The 27,380-nt window shown below is 37.9% G+C and overlaps 2 protein-coding genes across 3 annotated transcripts in view; both read left to right on the forward strand.

Moving 5' to 3' along the window:
• Window positions 1-28: 28 nt before the first annotated feature.
• The window catches only part of LOC145990912 (SIN3-HDAC complex-associated factor), a 71,822-nt gene continuing 44,470 nt past the window's right edge, over window positions 29-27,380 (forward strand). The window contains exon 1 of the mRNA XM_083126429.1: window positions 29-74. The gene's annotated coding sequence lies outside the window, so the exon portion shown is untranslated. The remainder of the gene's footprint in view (window positions 75-27,380) is intronic.
• On the forward strand, window positions 234-27,131 carry LOC145990911 (uncharacterized). Of its 2 annotated transcripts, none has more exons than XM_083126426.1 (2): window positions 234-313; window positions 23,720-27,131. In XM_083126426.1, exon 2 carries the CDS (start codon window positions 23,769-23,771, stop codon window positions 26,880-26,882), a length of 3,114 nt encoding a protein of 1,037 aa, XP_082982552.1. In that variant the 5' UTR covers window positions 234-313; window positions 23,720-23,768; the 3' UTR covers window positions 26,883-27,131. The 2 variants fall into 2 exon arrangements, with proteins under 2 accessions (XP_082982552.1, XP_082982553.1); XM_083126427.1 differs by having other exon boundaries at window positions 286-332.

Raw genomic sequence — 27,380 nt, forward strand, 5'->3', positions numbered from 1 at the left:
TTTGCGCATGGCGTCTGCGACTGCGCAGAATCAAATGAAGGCCGAGTCGGGACGTAATCTGTGTTTGGAAAAAGGTTAGTTGTGATGTGAACTGCTTTTTTAAAAATATTTACTTTTTATGTATTAATTTTGTTACATAATCGCAGAAATTATACATAGTAATGTGAAGGATATGTAAGATGCAAGTGTCATGAAAGATTAATTTTATTTTTCGTACTAAACTTTGCATAAATTGTGTCGGCGTCTTTTAGGATCCATTACCGTTGCGCAGACTCGAATGGATCATTCGGAAGGAGGTCACAGAAAATTAAAAGTAAAAGCATTGCATAAATGTGTGTTATGTTCTTTTTCTGTAGATGCTGAACATTTCTTAAAACATGATTTTGGGTTATTTCGGCTCGTCATTCTCTAGCTGAGTCCGATTAAGCATAGTTAATTTGCGGTAGGGGAAAGTGCTTCACTTTTCATCAGAAGTAGTAAGAATGCAGCTACCTGTTTCCTAGCCAATATTTCACGAAAAATAGTAATATATTCACTTGTCTTTTTAGTAAATGTAAAAACTGAAATTGTAGAATGCTTTTCGTAATTAATTTTGTCTCGGCAAAGGGTTATTTCAGGTGGAAATGTGTAGAAAGCAAGCTTTACCACAGTGAACAGATTCAGTAATGCATGAAGTAGAACGCTTCCGATTTCAGTAAATTTCCATTACCTAGAATTGTTAGAATTCATAATAATATGACTGTCAATGGACATATGCATATTATAGACAACGATGGCGTACGGTAAATTAAAATTTGCGAGTAAAAGCAAACCTGTTCGTTACTGTGAAGAATTACGCTTTCGTACATCTACATATTTATCGTTAAAATTCTTAAGTGGCGGGCGAATATTGCATTTGCTGCAGTGGCGTATGCAAGGGGGAGTTACAGCTAACCCCCCTTTGAGCTTTTGAAATAATATGAAAAATGCTGTGGAAAAAATTAAAAATGGCTAATTTATCACAGTCAAAGATCTGCGATAATACTACTACTACTAATAACAATAATTTGAATTATTATTCCCATGCAGCACAGAGACAAGCACAGCATTCCAAACACACACGTCTTTCAAAGTGAATACCTTGAAAATAAACTATGACGGCAACTATGATTTAAAAGAGAAAAAGTTGCTTTGTATCAACTGCAACAATGTTCAATGAACATGTATTTTTTTTTTGTGTGTGAGCATTAAGTAAAGAAAGTTCGTGGATCGTTGTAAGTGGCTAGGGACAAGAATACACTGTAACCAGTCTGCCTTCCCATTGTTTACCACGGCACGTTGAATTTCTGAATTCAAATTACAACAATCTTAACTATTGTAAAATGTTTTGTTGGTAAGAACAACAAGACAATCTAGATGTGAATTATCGATTTTATGCTTGGATAAAGTCGGAAAAAATTCCAACCAAATCCGGGAATCTGACCCGGATCTCCTTCATGGTTGTCAGATGCCCTACCGACCAGACTACCGCAGCTCCTTGGATGAGTTCCATACTTTGATTATTTTAATTTATTTTAACATATTTTCTTGTTTTTATGGATTTTCTTCACACTTAACGTCAAAAATGTCTCATTTCGTTGACTACACAATTATTTTGTAACAAACAAACATAAATATGCTCCTAAAATTTGTTAAAAATCGAATGACTAGAAACTAATTTCGGTCTATTGCTTTCATAAATGCTATATTTATGTAGATCTGTACTACTTAATTGTAGTAGTGGTATTAGTAGTAAATCAACTAATTAATTAATTAGCTATAAGTAGGCCTATTATGAGTATTACTATTTAATTAAAGTATAATAAAACAATGGTAATTTAATTTTGGAGAAAGTTTTAGAAATAACCCCCCCCCCTTCCTTGATGAAATCCTGCTTAGGCTACTGTTGCTGCATTATTGTTGACGATTTTCAATCGTGCTAACAGGTATAAAAAAATGGGAAACCAAAATAAGGGATGCATCCGGGAAAGAGTTCATAGACATGCCCCCCCCCCCCCAGGAAAAAGTACGTCAGAAAAGTAATTTTTAACATCAGAAATTGTTTTGAAATATCTCACATACAAGCACTTTCTAAATATTTAATGCTTTATTCCACTTACCTTACAGAGAGTTGCAGTACACCATCATTGTCTTTCGGAGGTCTGTTGTTAGCCAGAACATTCCTGTGCATAGAGAAACTTCTCTTGAAGTCTACGAATGTTAGGGGACGTATTTCAGGCAAGCAAGGTCTCCTGGTGACAATTCTTCTTCCAAAATGTTGAAATTTTCACCTTCAAGAATCTGTACCACCTGGCAGATTGTTTGGTATCCCAAGTTCTTTCCCAGCACTTCCTTTAAGGTGCTCTTTGATTTTCTGAATCTCATTCACAACGGACTGCATTGTCACTCCTTGTTTTTCAAGGCAAGTTAGCCTTGATGTATACCAGCTGCCCCTTCAAGTCAGAATCTGACATCAGGTCTTGGGCAATTGCGATGCAGGCAGCATCTTCTTTGCAGAAACTGTCAATAACAGTTTTCACAATATCAAAATGTTCGCAATAATAAAAACAAGCGTTTAACCAGGTGCCACACCGAGTGAGAACTGGTTGTGGAGGCAGGGCACACCGGAAAATGTCTGCGGACTTTCTCACACACCCTGTGCAAGGCATGTGCGAGGCAAGTAATGTGGACCATTTTCGTGTAGAATGCCTTTATAGGCTTTCCTGCCTTTACTATGTAAGGTGCAGCATCTGACACAAAAACGAGAACACTATCGTTCACAATTCCCTGAGGGCATAGAAGAAACAAACTTTAATCGAACAACTTACAAATAGCCCGATGGTTGACTTTTTCCAGCACTTCTGTCGTCAGTAGAAATATTTGTCCAGGACAGTCTTCTTCCAGTGTACCAACCAGCACATTCGGAAAAAAACAGCCCTATTCATCTGTAGTTTAATCAATGGAGAATAACATCATCTTGTTTCAAACTTCATTGCGAATCCTTTCCATGGTCTGGTTGTCACATGCATCCAAATATCCTTTGCGCAAAGTTGACTCATCAGGAATGTTCCACCCCGAGTATTGTTCGAGGAACTCGCGTAATGCAGGACTGTCCATCTTTTTCAGCGGGATGTTTGCAGAAATGACAGCTTTGCAAAGATCCTGGTAAAACTGAAGATTTGGAGGTGACACTCCCACTTTGTCCCAGAAGGAGTTGGGAAGGTTTCTTTTTTCCTTCCGCCTGAGCCGCAGCTTTCAAATTTTTTCCCTCCCAATGTGTTGCTGTACTGTGAAACATTTCTCGGCATTCACCTTCACCTCACAAAGCTTACAAAATAAGCTGTGTTCTGTGCTGAACACGGCATCCCCATATTCACTTACGAGTTGGCGCAAGAAACACGATCGACTAGGTTTTACTTTAGGCATGTCCTGTACGCAACACACGACTTATAACTGAAATACCTGTCGTCTGAGCAGCCCCACGCTCAAATCGTGGAATTCTACAGAAAAATTTCCCAGTGGGTTTCACAGCCTGGAAGCGGTATGACCTGTCGTCTGGGCAGCCCACCCCCACGCTCTAACATCGCAACTCTCCACAAAAATTTCCCCGCAGTTGTCACCATCTGGCCAGGACATTTCCAGCCTCTCCTTATCTTATCTTAAATGTAAGTTTGCCCCAGGCCTGGTGGTTTCCCCCAACATAACAAAGACTCACCAGTTCAGCATTTCTTTTGCTCGTAAATTGCAATCCTGCGAGATATATATAGGCCTATGTTCACCTTGGTGAAAAGACTCAAAAGAATATTACCAAAGTGAAAGAACTAACGAAATATGACGAAAAAATACACCGAATATTGTGAATAATGACGGGAAAATCGGAGAAAATAACCTGAAAACTGGCAAAATTACTTTTTATACTTTAAAATTTCCTTTTTTGGGTTCTAGACGAAGTGTAATATTGTGTATATTTAATGGACATCACCGCTCCCTAGTTCTTATATTCCACGTGGCCAGAGTCAGTGTTGCAGTTTGTTTTTGAGTCTCTGTGCATTTTCCAAGTCTGTCATTAGTGTATCTTCCATATGGAGGCTTCTTTGTGGGTTTCGTAAAATGGTGTTGGTCCAACCCCCAACCTGGAAGGCCAGGATCTGTATTGGTTTGACTCCCTTAAGTATTCTGGCATTATCGTACCTTCAGACCCCTTCCCATCCCTTGGTTTTCTGTCAGGTTTCGTTCCTTTAGCCTTTGGGGATCCCTCCCCATCCTGCAAGGCAGCGGTAGTGCTTTTTTTATGGTGGCATTGTCTTGCCATGTCACAGTGTCGACGTGGGGCTTTTCTGGAGTTCTAGTGAGTGAGGCTCGACCAAAGCCACCCTCTCCAGACCCTCTTGCCACTGCTGCCTCAGTCCGGGACTACTTATTGCCTTATTCGTAGCTAACCATCATGTCTGATGGTCTTTCGCTATCTGCCACCTGCGACCTGCTCATTTGCTGAGGTTCGCTCCCTCCTAGAGAGACCGGGTGTCGTGTGAGTATTCTTGACATTTCTTTTCCGAGCTGATCGCATACCCTGGGTATGCGTACCAATGTTTGAGAACATCTGCACTAGATGGTTCCAAGATGCACTGTGCGCACTTGCACATCTTTGCCACGACGCCACATGTCAGGTATCCCACTGTCATGATTTTTTTCCTAAAACGCACTCTGCTATGCCTTACCTATTGCATACATACTACTAGAGTTTGAAAATACATGGAATTCATAGCTAGACATATGTAGGGTGACCAGAAGTCCTCCTTTATCCGGACATGTTCTCCTTTTTAGGTGTCCTGATTAAAGATGAATATGAACTGAATATATCTACTTAGTTTGAGATGGTGTTGATTGGGTTTGGTAGCCTATGGAATAATGAACATTGTATGAGTGAGAGTCTTGGAGTTGCAGTGTGGAAAGTTTCCTTGCTCCGTGTTTTATGTCTAGGCACTCTGAGGGAGACTTAGTGGAGTAGAATACTACATTTTAGGTTTCCATTTATGATCCGTGGTTGCCTTGTAATCAAGGGGTCCCGGGTTCGATACCTGGTGGAGGCTCATAGTGGTTTGGATCCCACTTTAAATTGTGGGTCCAGTTCCGATTAGCCTTACTGTGCATAAAGTGGACTTAAAGCACCAAATCATACCATACCATCCATTTATGATCTTATGTAGTAATTTCATTTCTGCGACATTTTTACGTGGAGTATTTATGTTTAAATTTACAAGCAGATCTCTCTTAAGTAGGTGTCTCAAGGTGGGCAGTCTATATTGAACGACGGAGAGGAAAAAGCTGAGAACACTGTCCATCTTGAAGGTATGAGAAGGGACAGCATGTTCCAGATGGGTGAACAGTATTCTATAATGGGTGACACAAATGTTTTGAAGTAAATGGAAAGTGCTTTAGGGTTATGGATTTCGGTGAATCTGTAAAGTAGGGCTAGCATATACATTGCCTTTTTTGTGATGGTTGAGATGTGGTTTTTGAAAGTGAGTTTTGAATGTATGAGGATACTTAGATCTCTGTGTAATTTGTAGTCTCGTTGTAAATCGTATCTTGCTATGCCACTTGTTCACACACCATAACACCGCCATGCATTTCACGATCTTTACGATAAACATTGAACTGCTCATAGAGGAGAATTTCAACACACGATACCAAAGAATTGAGCCATGAATCACTAAAGCACACACAGTCGTATTCTGAGAACTGAGTCGTCATTAATTCACAGCCCAAAATCTTATTCTTTAGACATTGCACGTTTTAATAGTAAAAGTGAAAGGCACTATCACTTGTTATTCCTGTTGTAGACGACCCTGGTCCAGGCTGAAGTTTGACATCTCCATGCAGCAATAGCAGGAGGGAGCTGTGCTGTAGCATGCTCTTCTGGCTGAGGCACCGAGCGAGGCTTTCCTCGAAGCATCCTTACACGCGCTTGCCCCTCAAACAGCACAAAGCGTTGGAAAAGCACTCAGAGTTTTCAAGTATCTGTCATAGAACTGATCCGTAAACATATTCTCATCGTTAACTGCAATTTCACAACGCAGACAACACTTTTTCACTATGCAAGTTCACACTAGTATAAGTGCAAAACAGATAAAGAGCAGAGCTACAAATTTCGCACAACCTGCACTCGACGCCATCTTGGCTTGCTCTTTTTAGTTGTATGCTTCTCTTCAATGATGTGAGCTGACAAACCCATTTCTGGATCTAATTTGTAATGTCTAAACCATGTTCGTGCAATTTTTGTTCCCATTTCTCTTGCTGTTTGGCCTAAGATAGGCAAATGGGAAAAAGATGGATTGAACATGATTTAGACATTACAGATTTAGATCCAAGAACAGGTTTGTCAGTTCACATTATCGAAGAGAATCACATTAAACCTGTTATTCCATTACTGTGTGATTCGTTGCTGCTGATTGCCTCCTAAGCATCATGTCACATGTTGCTTTGATCTAAAAGTTCCCTGAGATTTAATTTAGCCTGTAGAGCCCAGAGAACAAATTGTGAGTACTGTTGTTTGAAAAGGCTGGCTTTTTGATTGGATGTTTCTTTCATAAATACAATTGGGCCTTCGGAGTGGCATATAGTAATGCTCTTGTCTTGTAACATTCAAAGGGTTCCAGGTTCAATTCCCAGTGGAGGCACCATGGTTTGGATATAATTTTAAACACAGGCCAATTACTGCACGTGGTTGATAACTAATTTAAATCTAATTTTATATTTGTCATATTTGAACTATTATGCTTTTATGATTATTCCATAATTTATTTTTTTAATATTTCATAATAATTAACAATGTATATTAATTAATGTGTAAAGTTCAAAAGGTCAGAAATGTATTTATGGGTAAAATTGTTGTCATCAGGGCATTAATTTTTAAGGTTTGATTTCATTGTGCTGTAGCCTCCTTAACAGGGTTGGCATTTTGCCTGGGTGGGTTTCTTGGGTTTTTTGTTGATTTTTTTTTCCAGATAAAACCCGGACAAAACTGGGTTTTATTGAGTTTTTTCAGGTTATGTTTATGAATACATATATTTTAAAAATGAAATACATTTTTCCCTGATAATAATATATTGGAACATTCAATTTGTATTGTTTTAGTTCACTGAATCAAAAACTATTTAATATTTTCTGTTAACATAGTTAAGAATTGACAATCAAGGTCTCCCACCTTGAAATGATTAAACTAAAAACATACATAACCCGTGCCGCAACAGACCATTGAGGGCCCACGCCTACCTACCGACTGCCCGCTGCACTCCCACCTGATCCTACTCTTACGGAGTGACGTGTGCTCAGTACGACGAACACCCCTCGTCGCAGGTTTTCATAACCAGGTTATGCTACTCATTCGTAGCTCCCCAATTTAATCATGATGGTGAGTGTTCACCAGTCTCATACACAGGCCAAAATCTCAGGAGAAAAGCTGTTACATTTCCCCAAGGAGACTCAAACCTGCACACATCCCATAGCCAGAGCCCAAGCCATGACCTCACAGCCACAGTGTGGGACAAAAGCTTAAATTATCTAAAATACCATGTTCTGAAAAATTTGACCAACAGTATGATTCTACTCTTGCTGGATGGTGTAATAGTTAATATATCTATGACCATTCCCAGGGTTGCGCATTGCAATATTATACTAAGATTTGATAGCTAAGGTGGATAGGTCAACCTCCGTGGTTAAGTAGTTAGCACATCATGCTACGACGGCAGGGGTCCCAGGTTCGAATCCTGGCCTGGGCATGGATATATTTCATCATATCAGATACTACTGCTTAGGGGTATTATGTCATGCACAAGACCCGGGTTTGAATCTTGGGGTGGGTGATCTAAGGTCGTTATTTTCCGGTCTTGTCCGTGCATAAAGCAGCTCTGGAACTCACCCAGCCTCAAATCAATGGGTGGGGGGGGGGGGGTAAAGGCAGCCGGAGTTTGGTTGTGAATACATCACATCCAAAATGGCGGAGATCAAGAATATATCGAGTTGTACCCCTATATCCCCTGTACCCCTCCCTTCATGGTATGGTGCTATATGAACGGGGCACTTTAACTTTACCTATTATACAACATACGGTAGCTGCACACACACTTTTAAATCTGCTTCAATACAGTTTGTTCACAGTTGTGTTTTCCCATTATTCTCATGGATGTTTCAAGTTTAAATATCTTCTACGTGTATTAACCATGCCAAAATTATAAGGCTGACATATTTAATTGTCTTGGCTGATTTCATCCAAATGGAATACCGTATCCATCCTCCAAAATATCTGGTTGCTATGAAACTATCAGTTCCCATGGACAAAATATTAGTGGCCCCCATTTGGATCCAAACATGCATATGCACTATATTGTTAAAAAAATTATTTGTCACGCCATAGCTTAAGAAATTACCTAAAATATTTAAGTGTATTTTCTTAATGTCCAAAAATGTAGTTTAGGCAGATATTTGAAAGTGGCATCAGAATATTAAAAATCAATTTTTAATCCACCACCTTGAAATGCTTTCAACAAATGCAAATGCAAAATAAAATCATTCCCTAGGTGTATCTAAAGTCGGGACGTGCTAGCAAGCGGCGTGGAACCACGTGCTGTTGCCGGATTGACCTACTTCAGGATTTTCGCAAGTCCACAGAAACACATGTAGGATTAAACATCTCGTTAAACAGTCAACAACAGAACACATCCATTGTTCTCATTCTCAGTAAAAACAACTGATTCTTTGACTACTACTTCTGTTCTTTCATTCATTTTTTATGTTTTTACATACAGGTAGATCGAAGCATTAATTACACATGTACCAAATGTATCATTAATGTTTAGGAAATCAAGCAATTCCCAAGCGTTTCGTTGTAATTCATTGAACTCTGTATTGCCAGTTTTATTATCCTGTAGCTTCCCAAATTATCTCACTTCACACCCCCACATGTGCCTCCCCGATGGTACAGTGGTAGGGTAAGCGTCGTCGCCTTGTAATCAAGTAGTTGAGGGTTCGATACCCTATCGAGGCACATAGTGGTTCGGATCCCACTTCCAACTGTAGGCCCATTCCCAGATTAGCCATAGTGTGCATAAAGTGGACTTTAAAACACAAACTCAATCAATCAATTCACACACAATTGATTTGTTCTTGATAAATTCTTCTCTGTAATACAGTAACTCAGTTCTGTGAAATTCTATATAAAAGGTAAATTTTTGTAGGTTCCGCAAAATATAATTTAAAAAACGTGTTAACGAAACCAAGTTATACGTAATTCGCCCTAATTTTCAAGAAATACATTTCATTTGTACGTTCTGAAGCTTCAACAATGTCACATAAGTATAAATTCCATGTTGTTACAAAACAAAGTGCGAGTTTCGTATACAAAAACAATAGGCGGGCATAGCTGCAGTCTGTATTGAGTTGCGAACGCCACGGTGTGACAAAGAAGGCAAAGAGAGGCGGCATGAAATCAAAGGAGAACGATTTGCCACAGTTGTTCATAACACAAGACGCATTTTCTTTTGTAGGTAATTATGATACAATACAACACAAGTAAAAAGGTGCCTGTAACTGATGCTTGCAATGTACCATAATACGCGTAAAAACACAACAGAGGTTCTTTCAATGAGGGTTTTCGGTTACTGTGTTGAAATGCCGCTCTTTTAGAGAGAGACATTTCTTAAGGGCAGTAGTTCAGGGAACATTAGAGACACTCACAATTCGGAATAATATAATTTATTTAACATGTAGCAAATCAATATTATGTTGTTAGTATCCTAATCCTAAGCTATGTTCTAACCCAATCATATCAGTTAAGTTTGGTATTACACAAGGTGCATCTAAGTCTCCAGCAACACTGAACCCAGTTGTAAGCTTACCTTGAACTTGCACCCTGAAACAGCTCGGGTAGCGTTTCGACACACACAACATACTCAATTCTCCAATCTTCAGTATATGTAATTTGTTGTTGACCTTGCCTAATTACTCAGCCTGTCAATCAGAAGTGTGTTCTTTCCTGTTTTTGTGGCTATCTTCGCAAACTGTCCTATTTCTATAAGAAAGGCCTTGCCAGGCACATCCGTACTAGATGCGTAACCTTCTAGGTACATCTGCACTGGATATTTGTCACATTTATTGACATATGATGATATCACTTGATTGACATCAGATGATTGGCACTTGATGACTGACACCTAATCATATGATGATATCATATGATTGACACTACACGACTGACAGCTGGTGATTGATATTATTGTCATATCATGGCCAAGACCTTGCCTTTTGAGTGGTGTATGCTAAGCCACCGCCGTCTCCGAGTTTCAACCTTCACACGTGGAGGAAGGCATCTAACCTTAACTGCCCAGTGCTGAGTAACTGGCAAGATCAACTTCCTTTAACTGTCTGTTACTTCTTTCAGAACCAACTCACACAATTGTAATATGCATTATAACGCTACATTAAATGCACGTTACAGTGTAGAGCAGGAAGATAAAATGTTTCATGCTTGCCAGAATGTAAAATTCACACGGGAAGTTAACGTAAACCTACAAGAAACTTCAGATTCAAACTTCTAGATTCGTTAAATTATCACTTTACGACGGAAATAACATATATTAGCATACTGATATGTACGTGCTTAATTTCGCATGACGTTTTATTTTTTCCCGAGCTTGCCAACAGCTGATTAGCCTGTCCGTCTGTTTGTGCGAACATGGCAACGAAGAAAACCCCCAGCCACATGGCAGCCAACGAGGAGACAGAATTTGGTCACGTTCTGCATTCTGATTGCACGCCGCTTCTTATCGCATCCCGACTGTAGTTGCAAGATAAATTTCAGCTAAAAAACTTAAATTTGTTAGATATCGTGGTCTCAAAATTGGTGACCTTCCCCCACCCTCCCTAAACCACACACTATATTACAGAGTTTTTATGAAAAACTTCAAGCTCAAGTAATGTCCTAACGTAGCTGAGACTTGGTTTTCTTAATCTACAAAAATCTAACCTCAAATTTGAGCATAACTTAAAGCTCTTGCAAGGCATGTTAAATCAGTCTGTCGTCCACCATCTTTAAACATGGTGACAATTTTTTCTCAGATACAATATGACACCAATCCTTTAAGTTATCTTTGTAACACTAAAAATTGCAACTCAAAAGTTTTACATTTATGGCAAAGTGTATGTTTGCGAGTTTGCCACCACTCCTCTCCTAAACTATGAAGTATAATTTTAAATGTTTTACTGCAACATTGCGGACCCACAAATTATCTACAATGACTGAGTTTAGTTCCTTATACTCCGAAATGCATTGTAGACAGTTTTGGGGAAGAAGAGAGCATGGTATAGAGTGTGCGTGCAACGTGAGGAAAATCAGTTTTTCATTCACCATTTTGTAACACATTGTTCAATTTCACTCAATGGTATTGCAGTCTGTCAAGTTTTCTAGCTGCGTTATTGTTTATGTTCTTCACTGACATCTAAAATATTGACTTTCGATATACTAAAAAGAAACATATACAATTATGTTAAGTAGTGATGTAGTGCATTACTTTAACGTAGGAGAGAGTTTAATGAGTTCAAATTGCTGAGATTGGTAATTTTATGTCCGTTCCTTCGTAATGACTGTTGTCAATCCCCTAACCACTATCTTACCATGCATCTAAAACTAATGGTAAATCGCCAATTAACATAAGTAAATGGTTATTGCGACGGAGGCCGATGCGATAAGAAACTACTAAGAAGTATTTATATAGTGAGTGACAAACAAAAAATTCAAAACCTCGGAATGATCGTTAATTTGTCACTGCTTTGTATCTAAAAGGTTTGTCTTATTTTAACAGAAAGTACGAGTATCAGATGTAACAAACTTTCCCTACTAACTTTGCAATATTCGGAACCACCATCACAGACTTAGCTCTACCTAACTTGATTCTGCGCATTTCTCCTATCATCGAAATAACTTCCTCGTACTATTTCCTTTCACCTCGTGAAATACAGAGAGCAATGTTAACTTAGCATGATGGATAAATTTACACCTAAAGATATACTCCTGAAAAAAAATCCTACCTAGGTGGAGAATCGAACCTACAACCTCATTCGTGAGAATCGAACCTACAACCTCATTCGTGAGAATCAAGCACACTACCTCTTCTCCAGGTAGCTCATATGAAAACTTGCTACCAGTTTGATGAAGCCAATTCACATATAATGTAATGCCTATAATTTCCTCACGGCAATTTTGATGAGAAATTGATCAGAAAAAATCGAGACACGCTGAAAGGGAAAAGTGATGAACATGTCTATTGGTGTTTTCTCATATTTTGTAAATTGTGTGTAAATTCCGTGTTTTGAACAAGCAATCGTTTAGGTACGAAGTCTTTTTTTTTTTTTTCTTTAATTTGTTTAAAGTAGGAACAGGAGAGCGAAAGAGAGTCATTTGAACCAGACCACGGTTGCAAAAAAACTTCAGCTTTCTTCCCTAAGACTAGGAAAAAAGAGAGGAAAGGAATATTCAACGTATGAAATTTTAAATATATGTGAAATTAAAACAATAGAAATCCGTACAAATGCATCCTAACGAACTTCAAACTATGAAAAACATATTTTCGTGGTGGAAAACTGGAAGTCATTTTCGAAATATGAACCTAATTTTTTTCTGCATTATAAAGTGGAGATATGAGACGATACGATCCCTCAGCAAGCAAAATTTAAGTAAGCCGCCTCCTTCCCTCCAACTTCTTCAATGGTCATAATTAGTAATTAGGGTCCGGAAGTTGATGAAAGATCAACTTTTTTTCTGACCCGTAAAAACAATGATAAACCTGAATCCATGTCAGTTTCCCTTCAGTTAGAGGCTGAAAACACTTTGTTTTACATTTTTCTTTGCATTTTTCAGCCTTTGTTGCTTTTGTCAATAATTTTAACAGTTTTTATTGCTTTTTATTTATTTTGGAGGTTTATTTTTCTTCTCCCCTGTTGTTTCGTTCATTTTAAGTGCATTTACTAGTAAAACTTATATTTAAATTCCCTGACATGGTGCTTTTAGCAAATTCACCATGAATCGAAAATACGGTCAATGGAAAAGCACAATATTATTCTTAACTGAAATTTTTGGCAATGAATAAAAATACTTTGTGTGAAGACTGCCTTGAAGTTCTTTTTCTGGACACTATTATCGCTTTAATCTGTGGTTTTAAAATAAAATTAGTCACAATATTAAATGAAATTATACTCTGGCAGAACTGTATTTTCGGATGCTGACTGACTACAGTATTGTAGAAGGCCCACTCTGAAAGGAGGTGAATAGGTTGATTTGGTGTTTTAAGTCCACTTTATGCACAGTAAGACTAATTGGCACTGGACCTAAAGTTTAAAGTGGGATCTGAATCAATATGTGCCTCCGCTGGAAAGGAGATGAATGATTAATAAAGAAAAACCTTGAGGTATATTTTATGTAACCTTGAAGTAAACAAAGAAAACTACATTATTACTTAGTTGCTTTTTCCCCTTTGGTTCAGTAGTTTCAACCACCAAACAACTGGCTTCATCGACTTATTAGACTACTTACTCTCTTGTAATTTAAGAAAGAATCAAGGTTTGATTTTTACAGCGAAAATTATTTTATAATATTTTTTTACCAATTTTAGGTCATTCTATAGGTCATCTTTTGATATTTTTTTTTTAGGTCATCAACTTCCGAGCCCTAGTCATGATGCTTAATCCTACAAGCATTCCTCAGCTATCCTAAAGACGTTAGCAAATACCTAAAACTTTCCACTTCACACTGCACTACACCACAATAGAAATGTGTACGAGTATGTCTTCATCCCTCGAACCGAACGAATAAAATATCTGAACCGTGTGGTGTAGGAGGGATCATGTTTGCTTGCGGAATTCAAGGTCATGGGTTCAAACCTACTTGTTTGCAAAATCTTTTTCGGAAAGTGAACGGCTTTGGACGAGAATGCTTATCTGCGTTTCTTTGATATTTCCGTTGATATTTTTACAATTTATGTCCAGCATTTGCGGATGCAGAAACATGCGATGTAATGTCTGAAGTGGGTAGTTTCAAACGTTGAATATAGCATAATATTTGTGGTTGTATCATTTGAAAATCCGACGTATATTTTAGGTCCGCAGTGAAGAGCACAAACAAAGAACACCGTATTTGTGTGTATGTGTATTCTTGTTGTTGTTCATTTAAGTGTACTTTATGCACAGATAGGCTAATCGGGACTGGATCTACAGTTTAAACAGGAATCCGAACCATTGTGCAAGGATCCTCTACCTGATATAAAACCGAGGACACATTGATTACAACATCCAGTTTAAGAACATATATTTATGACATATAAATATTTAATGTCTGTTAACATAACTTTTGGCAGCTGAATGAATAGAAAGGTTGTGCCAGAAATCAAGATGTTGAGTAGAAATATTCCCGAGGTATGCATCGCATAAATATTTACAGTGATTTAATATAATCTTATATTACATTATTACAACACTTCGTACTCGGTAAATAACAATAAGAAAAAATAACCAGGGGTGGGTGAGATTTGAACCTACGATGCTTCCTTCTTGACGAAAAACCATAATAACACTACCATCTAACCAACTGCTCCATGAGATTACTAACGTGAAACTCTGTAAAACAAGTCGATCTCAGTTCAAAGAATATTTTCCCAGAGTTCCGAACAATTTTTCGCCACAGATCAGGGAAAAGACACACTTTGTAGTATCGTCTGGTATTGTGCAATTTATCTTTACTGTAATTTTGCCTAAAATCTAGAGAAATTTGCTTCATTACATTCAAATGTGATGTCAATTCTCTCCAGGTGGTAGAGAACCAGTTCAGTGTTTCCCACTGCACATAAATTCCCCTATTTTCTATTTCAGAACACTCTTTTTTAAAAAATCAATATTGGTATTTCCAATTTACGATTTTTGTTTAATTGCGTATTATATTACTGATTTAGGGTTTCTAACTTCATGGAATGTGAAAGAATGAAATAAATTCACAAGAGTGTTTTCATTTAGAAGGAAAAACTGTTGCTAAGTTGGATACTATTTGTGGAATTTGAAGCACTATGTTGCCAAATTTACGAATTCAGGACTTTGAATTTTTTCAGGGCAGTCAATTGTGAAGAGTACAAAAGGATAAATGAAGGATACCATTATAACTTAATTACAAAATATCTCACAATGAAACGAAGTTCACACATTTTTCCTTTAAGAATAAATCAATTTAATTTTGTTTTGTGTGCTATTACGGAAGATATTCAGAAATTATCTTCACAAACAGTAAGAAAAGTTCTTGTTTACAATCAATATTTAGTACTATCGTAGTGGGTTGTAATAATTGTATGATGGGCAAAGATGGATTTCATTTTTGAAATTGGCATGCTGAAATTATTCAGACACCAGTCATCTGCAAGTCATCCAAACCCATGTAGGCCTGTGTTATCATTGTTCTACCAATATTCATCATATTTACAGGGCAGTTCTTGTTATTTACATTGGACATTATAATCCTTAAATGGTTCCCCACTGTCCTTAACATATCAGAAATGAATTGCTCAGCACAATGTTCGGCAAATTTTTATTACATGTGTCTTTGTCTTGTTCTGCACATCATCCAAAGCAGACTTCACAAGTCAAATGCAGCTTGTGATGCCTGTACAGTTTGAATTGTATCTACCTAGGTATTGGTTGGTTTGTTCCCAAATGACATGTGTTGTGTGTCACTTGTCACTTTGGTGTGAAATCTTCCTTAATGCCAGATCCTATAAGAGACGTTATTTGCGCAGAGCGTAACATAGTCATCACTTTCTATTGCATCTTCCTAGAGCTGCGAAAATGCAGACTTTTTTGAGAGCTAGCTTGGGGGGGGGGGGGATATTTCTTTTTGATTGCAGCCAACCTATTTCACTTGCAGTTTCTGTTGTGAGTTTCTAATGCCCAATTTTGCAATACACATTTGCCATTGCTGCTTGGTAATAATTTGTTTTTTCCTTATGTGTGCATAGGAGCTCAGTTGGTAGGGCATCTGGCTACTGCATTTTGGAAAACCCTGGTTCGAATCATAAGTTCCATATTGAATTGAAACAATATGCAACTTGGACCAAATTTAAATTGTGCAAGAAAAAATGTTCTGGTGTTGTTGTGGAACCCAATAGAACCCATTAGAATCTATAGGTTCCTGGATATTTAACAACTCTGGTTCAAATTACATTCTAAAACTGTACATCCTGTCCTGATTAGCATATTTAACCATAAAATGGACTTAAAACATACTTTACATGATATGGCTCCCATGTCAGAGTTCAATGTTGGTGTCATAAAATATGACACTAGTCTTAATATCAAACTATTAGATGTTTCAGGACAATTATAAGACTTTACTACTCACAACATGTATGCTGAAATATTTCTATTATGTGAATTCTTATATGCCCTGTTTTAGGGAGCTCTCAGACTGAAGTGACAACCAGCACATGTTGTTTGTTTTTGGTACTGGACCATTTGTGTCACCTCGGTCTTGTTCGTGCATGCATGGTGAAAACTTGCTTATAGACTGAAAGTGCCATGTCACTTGTCTCTTCAGTGAGAATCCCCCTGTCATGCGTCACGTCAGTCTGAAATCTTCCTAATACTCTAAAATAAATGTTTGCTACCTCATGGGAGATTAAGATTTAATTTAGCCTGTAGAGCTAAAGCACAAATTGCAAGTACTGTTGGAAAAAGGTTGGCTTTTTGATTGAATGTTTATTTTATAAATATGTTTGGGCCTCCAGAGTGGCACAGATACTGTTACCTTGTAATAATCAAGGTGTTCTTGGTTCAATCCCCAGTAAAGGCTCAGTAGTTTGGATTCCATTTTTATTTAAAACAATTACTGTTTTGAGCTTACAGCACCACAGGCTGGATTGTCACTCCAGGAGGTCTATAATATGTTTGAAACATTTAAGAGTGGGCTGGAGGTTGGCATGAAAGTAGTTTCCTGGCCCGATGCGATACAGAGACACCTAGCGACATATCAGAGGACTAGGAATTCTTTTCGGCTGTCCTAAGCCTGAGGCCAGAGAACCTTCCTTCCTTCACCACCCCCTCCCCTCCGCGTGACTCCCGCAGTGAGGTTTCCAGGAAAAGGACACCCACCTGTTTCTTTTAATTCTGGTTTCGGAGGCTAAAATTTCTCCACTGGCAAAGCAATTTGCATTTCTCTGCTTGCTGGCAGACTCTTGCATGGAGCGAGACGAGTGGCAGGCTCCAGAGACAGAACATTCATGACTAAAGTTTTGATTGAATAAATTTGGTTGATTACAGTGGCTACTATAATTATGTTGAATTTTCTTGTTGAGGTTGGAATTTTATCAATTGAGAGTAAAGAAGGCGGTAGAGAATATCAGTTGAAAGAAAGTATTTTTCTTTGAAGGGGGTGTTTTTTTATACAAAATCAATATAATAATAATAAGGCAAGAATTAGTAACAATTATTATTTCAACTATTAACGAATCGAGTCCCTATTAGAGATGGGCAGGAGCGAAACTACCTGGAATTTAAAAAGGGGAAACGTGGACATGCGTAATAACATATGGAAAAACTGAAAAGGAGAAAGACGGACAAAACAATGTAACAAAATGTACAGTAGTAACAAAGATGTCAGGAAACAATAGTATAATATTGAACATACACTTTGATGAAGTAGTTTTCTTTGTTATGATCTGAATTAAGTCCCTTTGCACAGTTCTCATCGTTGGAGTTCACAGCAGCTTTAATCGGCCAAGATTGATTGATTTTGTTTATTTTACTTCACCTTTCTGCCACTCTTGGCTAATGATGATATGATGTAATCGATGAAGAGACACTCACGAAGGACACGTATGCCCAGACCGGATTCGAACCCGGGACCACTGGCGTCGTAGCGAAATGAGATAAATACTCCGCCACGGGGCCGGCTAATCGGCCAAGGGTGGGGACAAACTCTCAGTGATGATGGGAATCCCCTGTGGAAACATATGACCAGTTCCTGCATCACATTAGTTGCTCTCTCCTATTGTGATTTTTCCCAATGTTAATTGATTGCTTGCCAAGTGAAATTTCAGTCCAACTAATTATAGTATGATCTTCAAGATCAGCACTATACGTGTTACAAAGTACTCTTAAAAAAATCCCAGTGAATTGGTCAAAATAAAGTGACAGAATTTCGAGGAGAGGCCGAGCCTCTGTGGACCCACACTTGGTTACGCCAATATACGTAAGTAAACTCGTGGTGCTACAGCCCCTGAGGGCCAGAGCCCACCTACCGACTGTAGGCCTCACTTCCAGTCCAACCAGTTATGTGCGGTCAGCACGACGAACCCCTAATCTTTGTTGTAGGTTTCCGTGACTCATTCATAGCTTCCCAATCTCCTCACGATGGTGGGTGGCAACCGGCCCTATACACAGGCCGAAATCTCAGGAGAAAAGTTGATACGTTTCCCCTAAGAGACTCGAACCTGCGCGCATCCCGTAGACGGAGCTCAAACCATGATGCATCGGACCATACAGTCACGATGCAGAACAGCAGGGCCGTAGCCAGAATTTTATTTCGGGGGGAAGGCTCATCCCTTATCAGCAGCTGCCATCTAAGGGCGAAGAAGTGGGGAATAGAACCCCTGAAAATGAATTTCTCAGTATATTACAAGTTATTGTACAGGATGTTTAATGTAAGTAAAATTAATCACCGCTATATCCTATTTTAATTACATATTTGTAGGATTTCGGAACGGTCTTCAGCCTCACCCTCCCCCCCCCCCCCCCCGGTCACGTGCCTGCGGGAGAAAATATACATAAGTGCTGATCCCTTATTCTGATTGGCGTTTTAAGAATAGAATATCCTTCAGAGCTTCTCTAAGACATGGTCTTTTAAAAATCAGTTCTAGAGAAGAAACCTTGTCCAATTTACGTTTTCAACTTGTTTCCTTGTGTAGTTTTTAAAGAAGAGAAAAGTTATCACAATTGGTAATCTGCTGGACAAGATCAACATCGAATATGTAATTGAAACAAAAATTTTAATGTTCGTACCACGATGGTTTTACTGACTGAAAAGTTTATGTTTCATAATTTTGATTGAGCAGAGGGGGCTCTATAACTGCACCAATCGCCGCCAACCCTATGATAATCGTTTGAGTATCTTGAGTTTCTGTTTTAAGTCTACTTTATATACAGATAGACTAATCGGGACTGGATCTATATTTATAGTGGGATTGAACTAACTATTAGGCGTCCACCGGATACCAAACTCAGGATATTTTAAATTACAAGGGTCACCTTTACCATTATGCTATAGGGGATGCAAAATATATCTGAAACTATTTTGAATGCAATGTAGAACGAAGGAGGCACCGTTCACATTGAAGGGGAAGACGCCAGGAAATCCTCCCTCTACTTTCCTAACCTGTACACTCTAATTTGATTCTCAGCGAAGGCAAGAATTTTATCCAATATTTTATATCACTTTTGTTATTTTTAATGAAGAATTCGAAGTAATAATTTGTCTTTAAATCTCAAGTTAGAAAGTCAGCAAAAATTATGTTTTTATACTAAATTTTACATTAATTGAAGATTTGCAAAGAAACGGTAAACCGTTTTGTTGGTTGATTGATTTAGTGTTTTAAGCCCACTTTATGCACAGTAAGGCTAAGCGGGACTGGACCTACAGTTTAAAGTTGAATCCGAACCACTATGTGCCTCCACCGGGTATCGAACCTGGAACCCCTTGATAACAAGGCTACGACGCTACCACTGCACCATCGGGGAGGCCAGTGTAAACTTTTCGTCATCGTTCCACTCCAAAACAGATGTTTCTGTAAGAGCCACATCAAGTTTGTTTGGAAGTAGTGATGTTCTATGACACACACACACACACGCATATATCTCCTCAACAGGTACTATAGACCAGCAATGTCAAACTCAATTCGTGAGTAGGGCCGCATAACGATAATGTCAAAACTATCCGGGCCACATATCTAGAACCCCAACACCTTAAAATCCAGAACTAAGTGGTTCAACCCAATGGGGTCGGGGAGGGGGGGATTCCAGTGATTATTATTGCAGCATCGATATGTAAATTATATAGACCTCCACCCATATTTTTTCATGGTTATAGTATTTTACATGTTAGTTTCGAGTATAAATTGGTTACAATTGTAACTGTTTGTGTGCAATTATAGTTTCGTTTCGCACAGATTTCACTGTTTTTTTTTTTTAACAAGCTTCTCATAAGTCTGCAATAAGTTTTTTGTTAGCATGAAACTCTTAATGCAGACAACAAATGTTTTGTCAGTCATTCTTGATCATTCGGCTGTTTCATTAATCTTCATTATGGAAAACAACTTTTCACCAAGGCAAGTGCAACCAAAATTAATAAAATTTCTACAGCAAAATAGCTTATTCGAGGGTACTGCTATTGGAGATATAAGAAAAATCAAGGATAGCCCACCTCGCGATATTTATTTTTCAATACGAGTTGCACTGCAATTAAATAAGTTCCATTCGAAGTCAGGACTTTCACACGCACCATCTTAAAGAAAAGGGAGCAGAGCAGAACAAGATTATTGCCCTTCGCACCCTCTGAAGTCTTGAAACCTGTTTCCAACTTCATCACGTAGTATTTTTACTTTGGACAAATTATAACTTTATTAAAAAGTTTTAATATAACGGAAGACTGTAACTTTGCAAAATGGCCTCCACTTCCTTCAAAATATCAGCTCTTGTGTCACGGGGAGGAATCATTCAAGTAGTTTTACTGTCATATCGAGGTAAGAATCGCATCCACGAGTGAAGGGAGCAAACCGAGCTAGCTCACAGACGTCCGTAATTTCGCATATTGTGAGCGAAAAGGCAACAACACGAACAATTTTCGCTTTCAATTGTTCGTTGACTAAGTAATAAATCCTCTCCTCTGATTTTTTTATTAGCGTTGCTTTTCTGCAACGTTTGGCTAATGGCGACGATGAGGATGAGTAATGATATGATGAAATTGATGAAGGGACACATACAAAGAAAACCCATGCTCAGGCCAGGATTCGAACCCGCAACCTCTGGTGTCGCGACGGGTTGTGCTAACCACTCCGCCACAGATTATGGCAAATTTATTTCGTGATAAAGAAATATTTCTGAATGAATTTACTTTATCAGGGTACAAAATTTCTACGCTTTTCAGTATTCACTTCACAACAAAAGTAAGCATTTCACTTGAAAAATCTGCATTCCTCTTCTATAGTCCTTTTCTTACTCCCACGAAGTTTGGACAGCGATATGGTTCTCTGAAACTTTTACAGAAACTGGCTTTTCTTCCAGGTAAATCCTTAAAAATCAAGAAACAGACTCATAGGCGACAGAAAGTATGCACGCTGCCCTCCCCCAGCTGGCAAGATATTTTCGTACTTCAGAAGTAACCTGTCAATCAGCTTGCTTAGTTGACACAACACCTACTCTATAAGGGAATGTATACCTGTGTAGGGAAAATTGGTCAATGTGTTGAAGTTTGGATGAGTCTGGTCTTGTATCACAAGAAAAGAGAAAACGGGATAACTACAAATGTATAGATAATTTCAAGCATGAAGTGTTAAGTGGGGCCAAGGCGGGCCGCATTAACGAATGCTGGGGCTCACATGCGGCCCGCGAGTTTGACTGGCCGAAATATCAGGAGAAAAGTTGTCACGCTCATCCACGAGACTCGAACCTGCGCGCGTCCCACCGTTGACTCACAAAGTACTACATGTGAGGTAAAACTATCGAAATGTAAAAAGAAGAAGCGTCACCACCCTCCCCGCCTTTTCTACATTTTATTCAAATCGAACACGAGGCACGTATCTAGATATATATTTCGGAGCGGCGTCCTAACGTAATGTCTCAAAATAATAATATTAATAATGTTAAATTAAAATAAGTATAATTATATTAAATTAATTAATATATTTTTATAAGATGAATAGGTAAGAAGGCGGTATAACAACAGTGATACAGTATAACATCACGTATTCATTATCTAGCTTACGTGTAGTTAAGGTCGGCAAAATTTTAAAAAAATAGAAACTGCCCTGGCAAGGAAATTAATGTCAAATAGATAAAGAATATAATATTTATTGAGTATGAAAAAATGATGTTAGATACAGTTGACGAAAGTAAAATTCCTGGTAATATTTTGCATGTTATTATAAGTAGTAATAATTCTTGCATAAATCTTCTTTGGTACTGTCATTCAAAGTCGTATTACTTTCCAATATTTTTGCGGAAATAAACAATTTGCGATTAAACAACCACCTTATTGTCATTACTTAATTGAAGTTTTATGATCTCATTATTTAATTTTTTTGTACTTGGTAATACTTTCGGGGGGACGTTGGGACACCTGGACCCCCCTAAATACGTCCTTCGCGGTAAGATCGAGATAAAGTTACTGTGTCACTGGTTCCAATTCATGGTAAATATGCTCTGCTTCTCTACAATCAAACATACACAAACTCATGGCCTTCCTGCTTTCTTGGTTTCTTGCCTGGGAAGAGGCAATAAATCAAGCTGTGACAGCTACGGGACCTTCTGACGAGGGGACGGAACCCAGCTGTGCAGAGGATTCAAACACCCGCGCGTACTAGCCCTCACCGTCAGCCTGGGGCAATTTTGCAACAGAGGCATCTAGTGGCCAAGTGTCGAACTATGATGAATGAAATTCGGCTGAAGCGGCCGTATCTTTCGCCGTCGATAATACATGACATTTTTAAACAATCATTTTGGGCTGTGCAAGTGATTTTTAAAAGAAAAGCCCTCCCTAGCTTAGTCATAAAAGGATTGAGCATTACGTTAGTATGCATCATAATGGCCATTTTCGTTGGTGCTACCCACAAATCCTATAACCATTCTGTGCTTATTTACGTATTTCCTTATGGGAAATTGAAAAAAAATAATGGAATTTGTGCATATTTATCGGACTGAAATTGCATAAATGTGTCATGTACTCAAAGTTTCATAAAGTAAGTTCACATCTACTGCGTGTTTTCCGGCAAATTTTTGTCCTAAAACGTTATATTCAATAAAATGCAAAAAAGCCCATGTTAAATTTAAGCACTTTCCACGGCGACCTTCGCCAAACTCCACCTCCCTCTTAAGTATTTTTAGTATACTTGGTTATCTCATCAATGTACTGAGTGTAATATATTCTCTTAAATGTCCACTAGTATCGCACCCTTATTTCACAGACTTGACAAAGTAGTCTTCCATATATGCATCTGTGAAACAACATTTTCAATAACAAACTGTCAGTTAACCTGAGTCATGCACACCAACTAGCACCAATAGAAGACACCTGGAACTTACTGCTATGAGTAACTCATGTGATCACACATCTTTTTTTTTAAACCATAAAGTTAAGATCTTAGTTTGGGCATGAACACCCTCTTCGTAATGTTAGTGTTAGAATATAACATTTTCATCCTGCACCCATTTACAAAATATTGACTAGATATTGTTTTATAACTGCATTTACAAAATACTGACTAGATTTTCTTTAGAAATATGGGGGGGGGGGGGGCAAGCCTGAAATTCTTTCAGTATGTCTTTGTAAAGATTAGCTCAACAGTATAATTTCACTCCCATGTTCTTATATATTAAAGTAGTAAAATTTATTTTTACATTGCAGCTTTATCTGCATTTTGTGATTAACATTATTTGCAAAAGTCTTTACTGTGATGCCACCTAAAAAAGGTAAGAAGGGAGGTCTTTCCCCAGAAGAAAAGCATGAAGAAAGCAAGGAAGACAAAAATGAAGTGCCAGAAGGTGCAGCCCCAAAACAGAAAGCTAGCCTTATTGAAGTGAATAAAATGCCCATTCAAGATGTCACCATACCTGACGACTTTGATCCATTTGAAGATTTTGTTTTGGAAACAGGTTTGGAGGATGTAGAACCAGCAGATGACCCAGTTCTTAACTATGATGATATAGCTCTCAATTGGCTTGAAAAAACAGGCTTTCTTACAGACAGAATTGTGTTAAGTGGACTGTCGCATTTGCAGCGCACACCATATGACAATGATTTTACATTTGTGCGTGTCAATCTTGCGAACAGGAAACTGAGAACAATATCCGTGCTTGGATTTCATAATCATATACAGCATCTTAATATTTCATTCAATTCCATTGAGGATTTGTCACCATTGAGCACTTTGCCTTACCTCAAAACCTTGAATGCCTCCCATAACAAGCTAACGGAAGTTCTACATTTTAAGGCTCCAATGTATCTGACTGAAGCAGATTTTTCATACAATAGCATTGGGCAAATTTCTGACTTGAAAGAATTCTGGTCTCTCGTGAAGTTAAATTTGTCTCACAATTGCATTAGGACCATTCAGGGCCTTGAGTCATTAAGGTATCTAACGTATCTCGACCTTTCATACAACAGAATTTATACCTTGGAGAATTTGAATCATATGAATATTGTAGATTTGAATTTGTCACATAACAGAATTGAAGATTATGATGTATCGGAAACTGCTGGATTATGGACCTTACTGTCGCTTCATCGCCTCAAACTGAATCATAATCATATAAATTCTCTTTCTCTCTTTCAAAAAGTGTATAAACTTAAATCTCTTGATCTATTTAATAATGAGATTAGAGATCTTATGGAAATAAGCAAGTTGCGTACCCTGAAGCTCTTAGAGGAGATTGTGTTGCTGAATAACGAGGTAACTCAGTGGCCATGTTATCGGGAAATTGCAATTTGCACTTTACCAGCATTGAATTCACTTGATGGACAAGAAGTTGGTGTTCGGGAGCGTACAGCAGCAAAGTTAATGTACACAAGTAATTTGGATATATCTGTTGCAAAGAACCATGCGCAACATGTTCTACTTCACTACTTAAACAAGCCATACATTAACAGTGATGTGGTTCCAGTCGATGAGAAGTGCCCTCCCCTTTTTGTGATTGTTGCACCAATTTGTTCTCAAAAGACTTACTTGGCTTCGCGAATTGCAAGAAAATTACGAAGCCACATTCGCATGGGTGTCAATCACACAACACGTCCAATGTTAGATGGTGAAATGGATGGTGTACATCATTATTTTGTAAGCAATGAGATATTCTTGGACTTGTTTGATGCTGGATATTTTGTCAGCACGACAGATGTCCTTGGAGCATCATACGGATTTTCATACAATGAATTAGCATTGGCATTTGCTGAACACAAAGGTTGCATTACATCTATGAATTTGGCTGGTGCACTCAGCATTCGAAAATCACCATACAAGCCCATATTTATTCTTGCAATGCCTTTCTGCGAGGATATTTACAAGGAGCGGCTTATGAAGTTATTTTCCATCTTAAATGTAGTTGATATAATGGAATTAGAAGAGAAACTCAGGCATGAACAGCTGCATAAACAAAATTCTGTACACACATTTGGAGTTGAATGTTTTAGTAATCCTGAAGGTAGTAAATTCATGCTGTATAATTTACCAGTACCTCTCTTCAAGAAATCTTCATCTTTCTGCTACAGTATTAAAGGGGAGGAAGAAGAAAATGTATTACGAGAGGGAGCTTGCTGTTTTCTTAAGACAGAGGGAATGGATGAAGATGCTGAAGAAGTAGTATCTGTGGATGTTGAAGATGAAGTGTCTGTGGATGCTGAAGAAGAAGTGTCTGTGGATGCTGAAGAAGAAGTGTCTGTGGATGCTGACAGGAAAGATTCATCTGGTAATTCCAAGAAGAGTGAGTCGTTAACATGTGTTCATAATAAAATTGCTAGTGAGCATTTGTTGCACATAGTTGACAATGAATATTTTGATGATTTTCAAAGAAATACCAGCACTATGCAGGAAACTACCAAACACTTGGTTGAGGCTCCTTCAAATGAAGAAAATGTTCAAAATCCTGAGCTCTCACATATGAGTTCTGAGGTAAATATTGATAACCTCATTCTGTACCGCAAGGAATCTTTTCAAAGCGGAAATCTATCTGATCTGGATTTTCAAGGCCTGGTAAGAAACCGCTGCAAGGAGTGTTGTGCACAGTTAAAAAGAGAGAGCAAAAATCAATGTGTAATTCCAAGAGATCAAGAAGAGTCCAGCAATTTAAGTGACAACAGAGGACATTTAGAAGAGTCAAGCAAAGTTCATGCAACAGTCGCCGAGGAGTCAGCAGCTGTTGCTGAAAGTAGTTCTTCGCAAGCGATCGTAGTAAATAAGGATAACTCTATGGAGTCTGACACATGCAAGCATTCCATGCCGGAACCAGTAAAGTTTGATGAATCAAACAATGATTCAAATAGTAAAGAAAAACCAAAGGAGGAAAATATTGGAAACGTTAACATTGAACTTGATAGTGAAGAACTTAAGATAACTAAGATATCATTCCATAAAACTACTGAATTTTGGAAACGAACCTCTTCTGAATCAGATTCTCTCAAGAAGCATATATCAAGAATTAAACCAAGTTACACGAGAGAGTCTAGGTATAGTTCTACTTTAGACCATATTCCACCTAGATACAAAAAGTTGCTAAATACTTATAGTGCCGCTATTCTAAAATCAAGGGAAAATTATTTCAAAGTTCACCAAGAAAATCCTGGTTTGTTTTCATGTGTTGTTAATTTAGACAATATGAAAGATGGTTATAGGAAGATAAAGCAATTTATTGTAAATGTTAGCTCTTCATACCATTGGAAGAGAGACCCATATTTAAGAGGTGATTTTACAAAAGAGATGTTGGATGAAAGGATCAGAACATTCAACTATAATCTCAAAAGGAGCATAAATCAACAGCAGTTAGATGATATATTGCACCAGATAAATTCCCCATGTTGATGAAGTTAGTAGTAATCTGGCACTCACGTTAACATAATATGATTTGAGCACATTTAAATAATAGGTATTGTAGGCTTGTAGAAGAACAAAGAAAAAGACAGTCTAATACTCAGTTCATACAAAATTTGATTGTAGCCAGAATAAAAAGTATGTTGTATACCCAATTTGTGATATTCAATTTTAATTCAGAAATTTGTGAGAGTTTCTGGTGTGAAATTCTACATTTTTTTATTTTTTTGTCATTTAAAAATTATCGTGTAGCACATATTTAAATGTGTTTTTAGTTATTTACAGTTAAATAAACTTTTTAAAGGTGTTATAGAATCTTATTTATGTAGAACTTATTAATACCAAAAAGCTTGCAAATGAAATGAGTTAAAGCATATTTTAAAATTGTTTAATATTTTTAAAATGTAGTTATAGGACATGGATTTCCGAATTGTCATTGTTGAACTACAGTTAGCTCTAAGCGATGCTTTCGGTGGCTTGCGAATGGTT

Source organism: Lepisma saccharinum, chromosome 8, assembly GCF_977018435.1.
Source record: "Lepisma saccharinum chromosome 8, izLepSacc3.1, whole genome shotgun sequence".
Lineage (NCBI taxonomy): Eukaryota > Metazoa > Arthropoda > Insecta > Zygentoma > Lepismatidae > Lepisma > Lepisma saccharinum.

What these genes read in the sequence shown, in the direction of transcription:
- LOC145990911 (XM_083126426.1), top strand. Translation starts at nt 23,769, where the DNA reads ATGCCACCTAAAAAAGGTAAGAAGGGAGGTCTTTCCCCAGAAGAAAAG.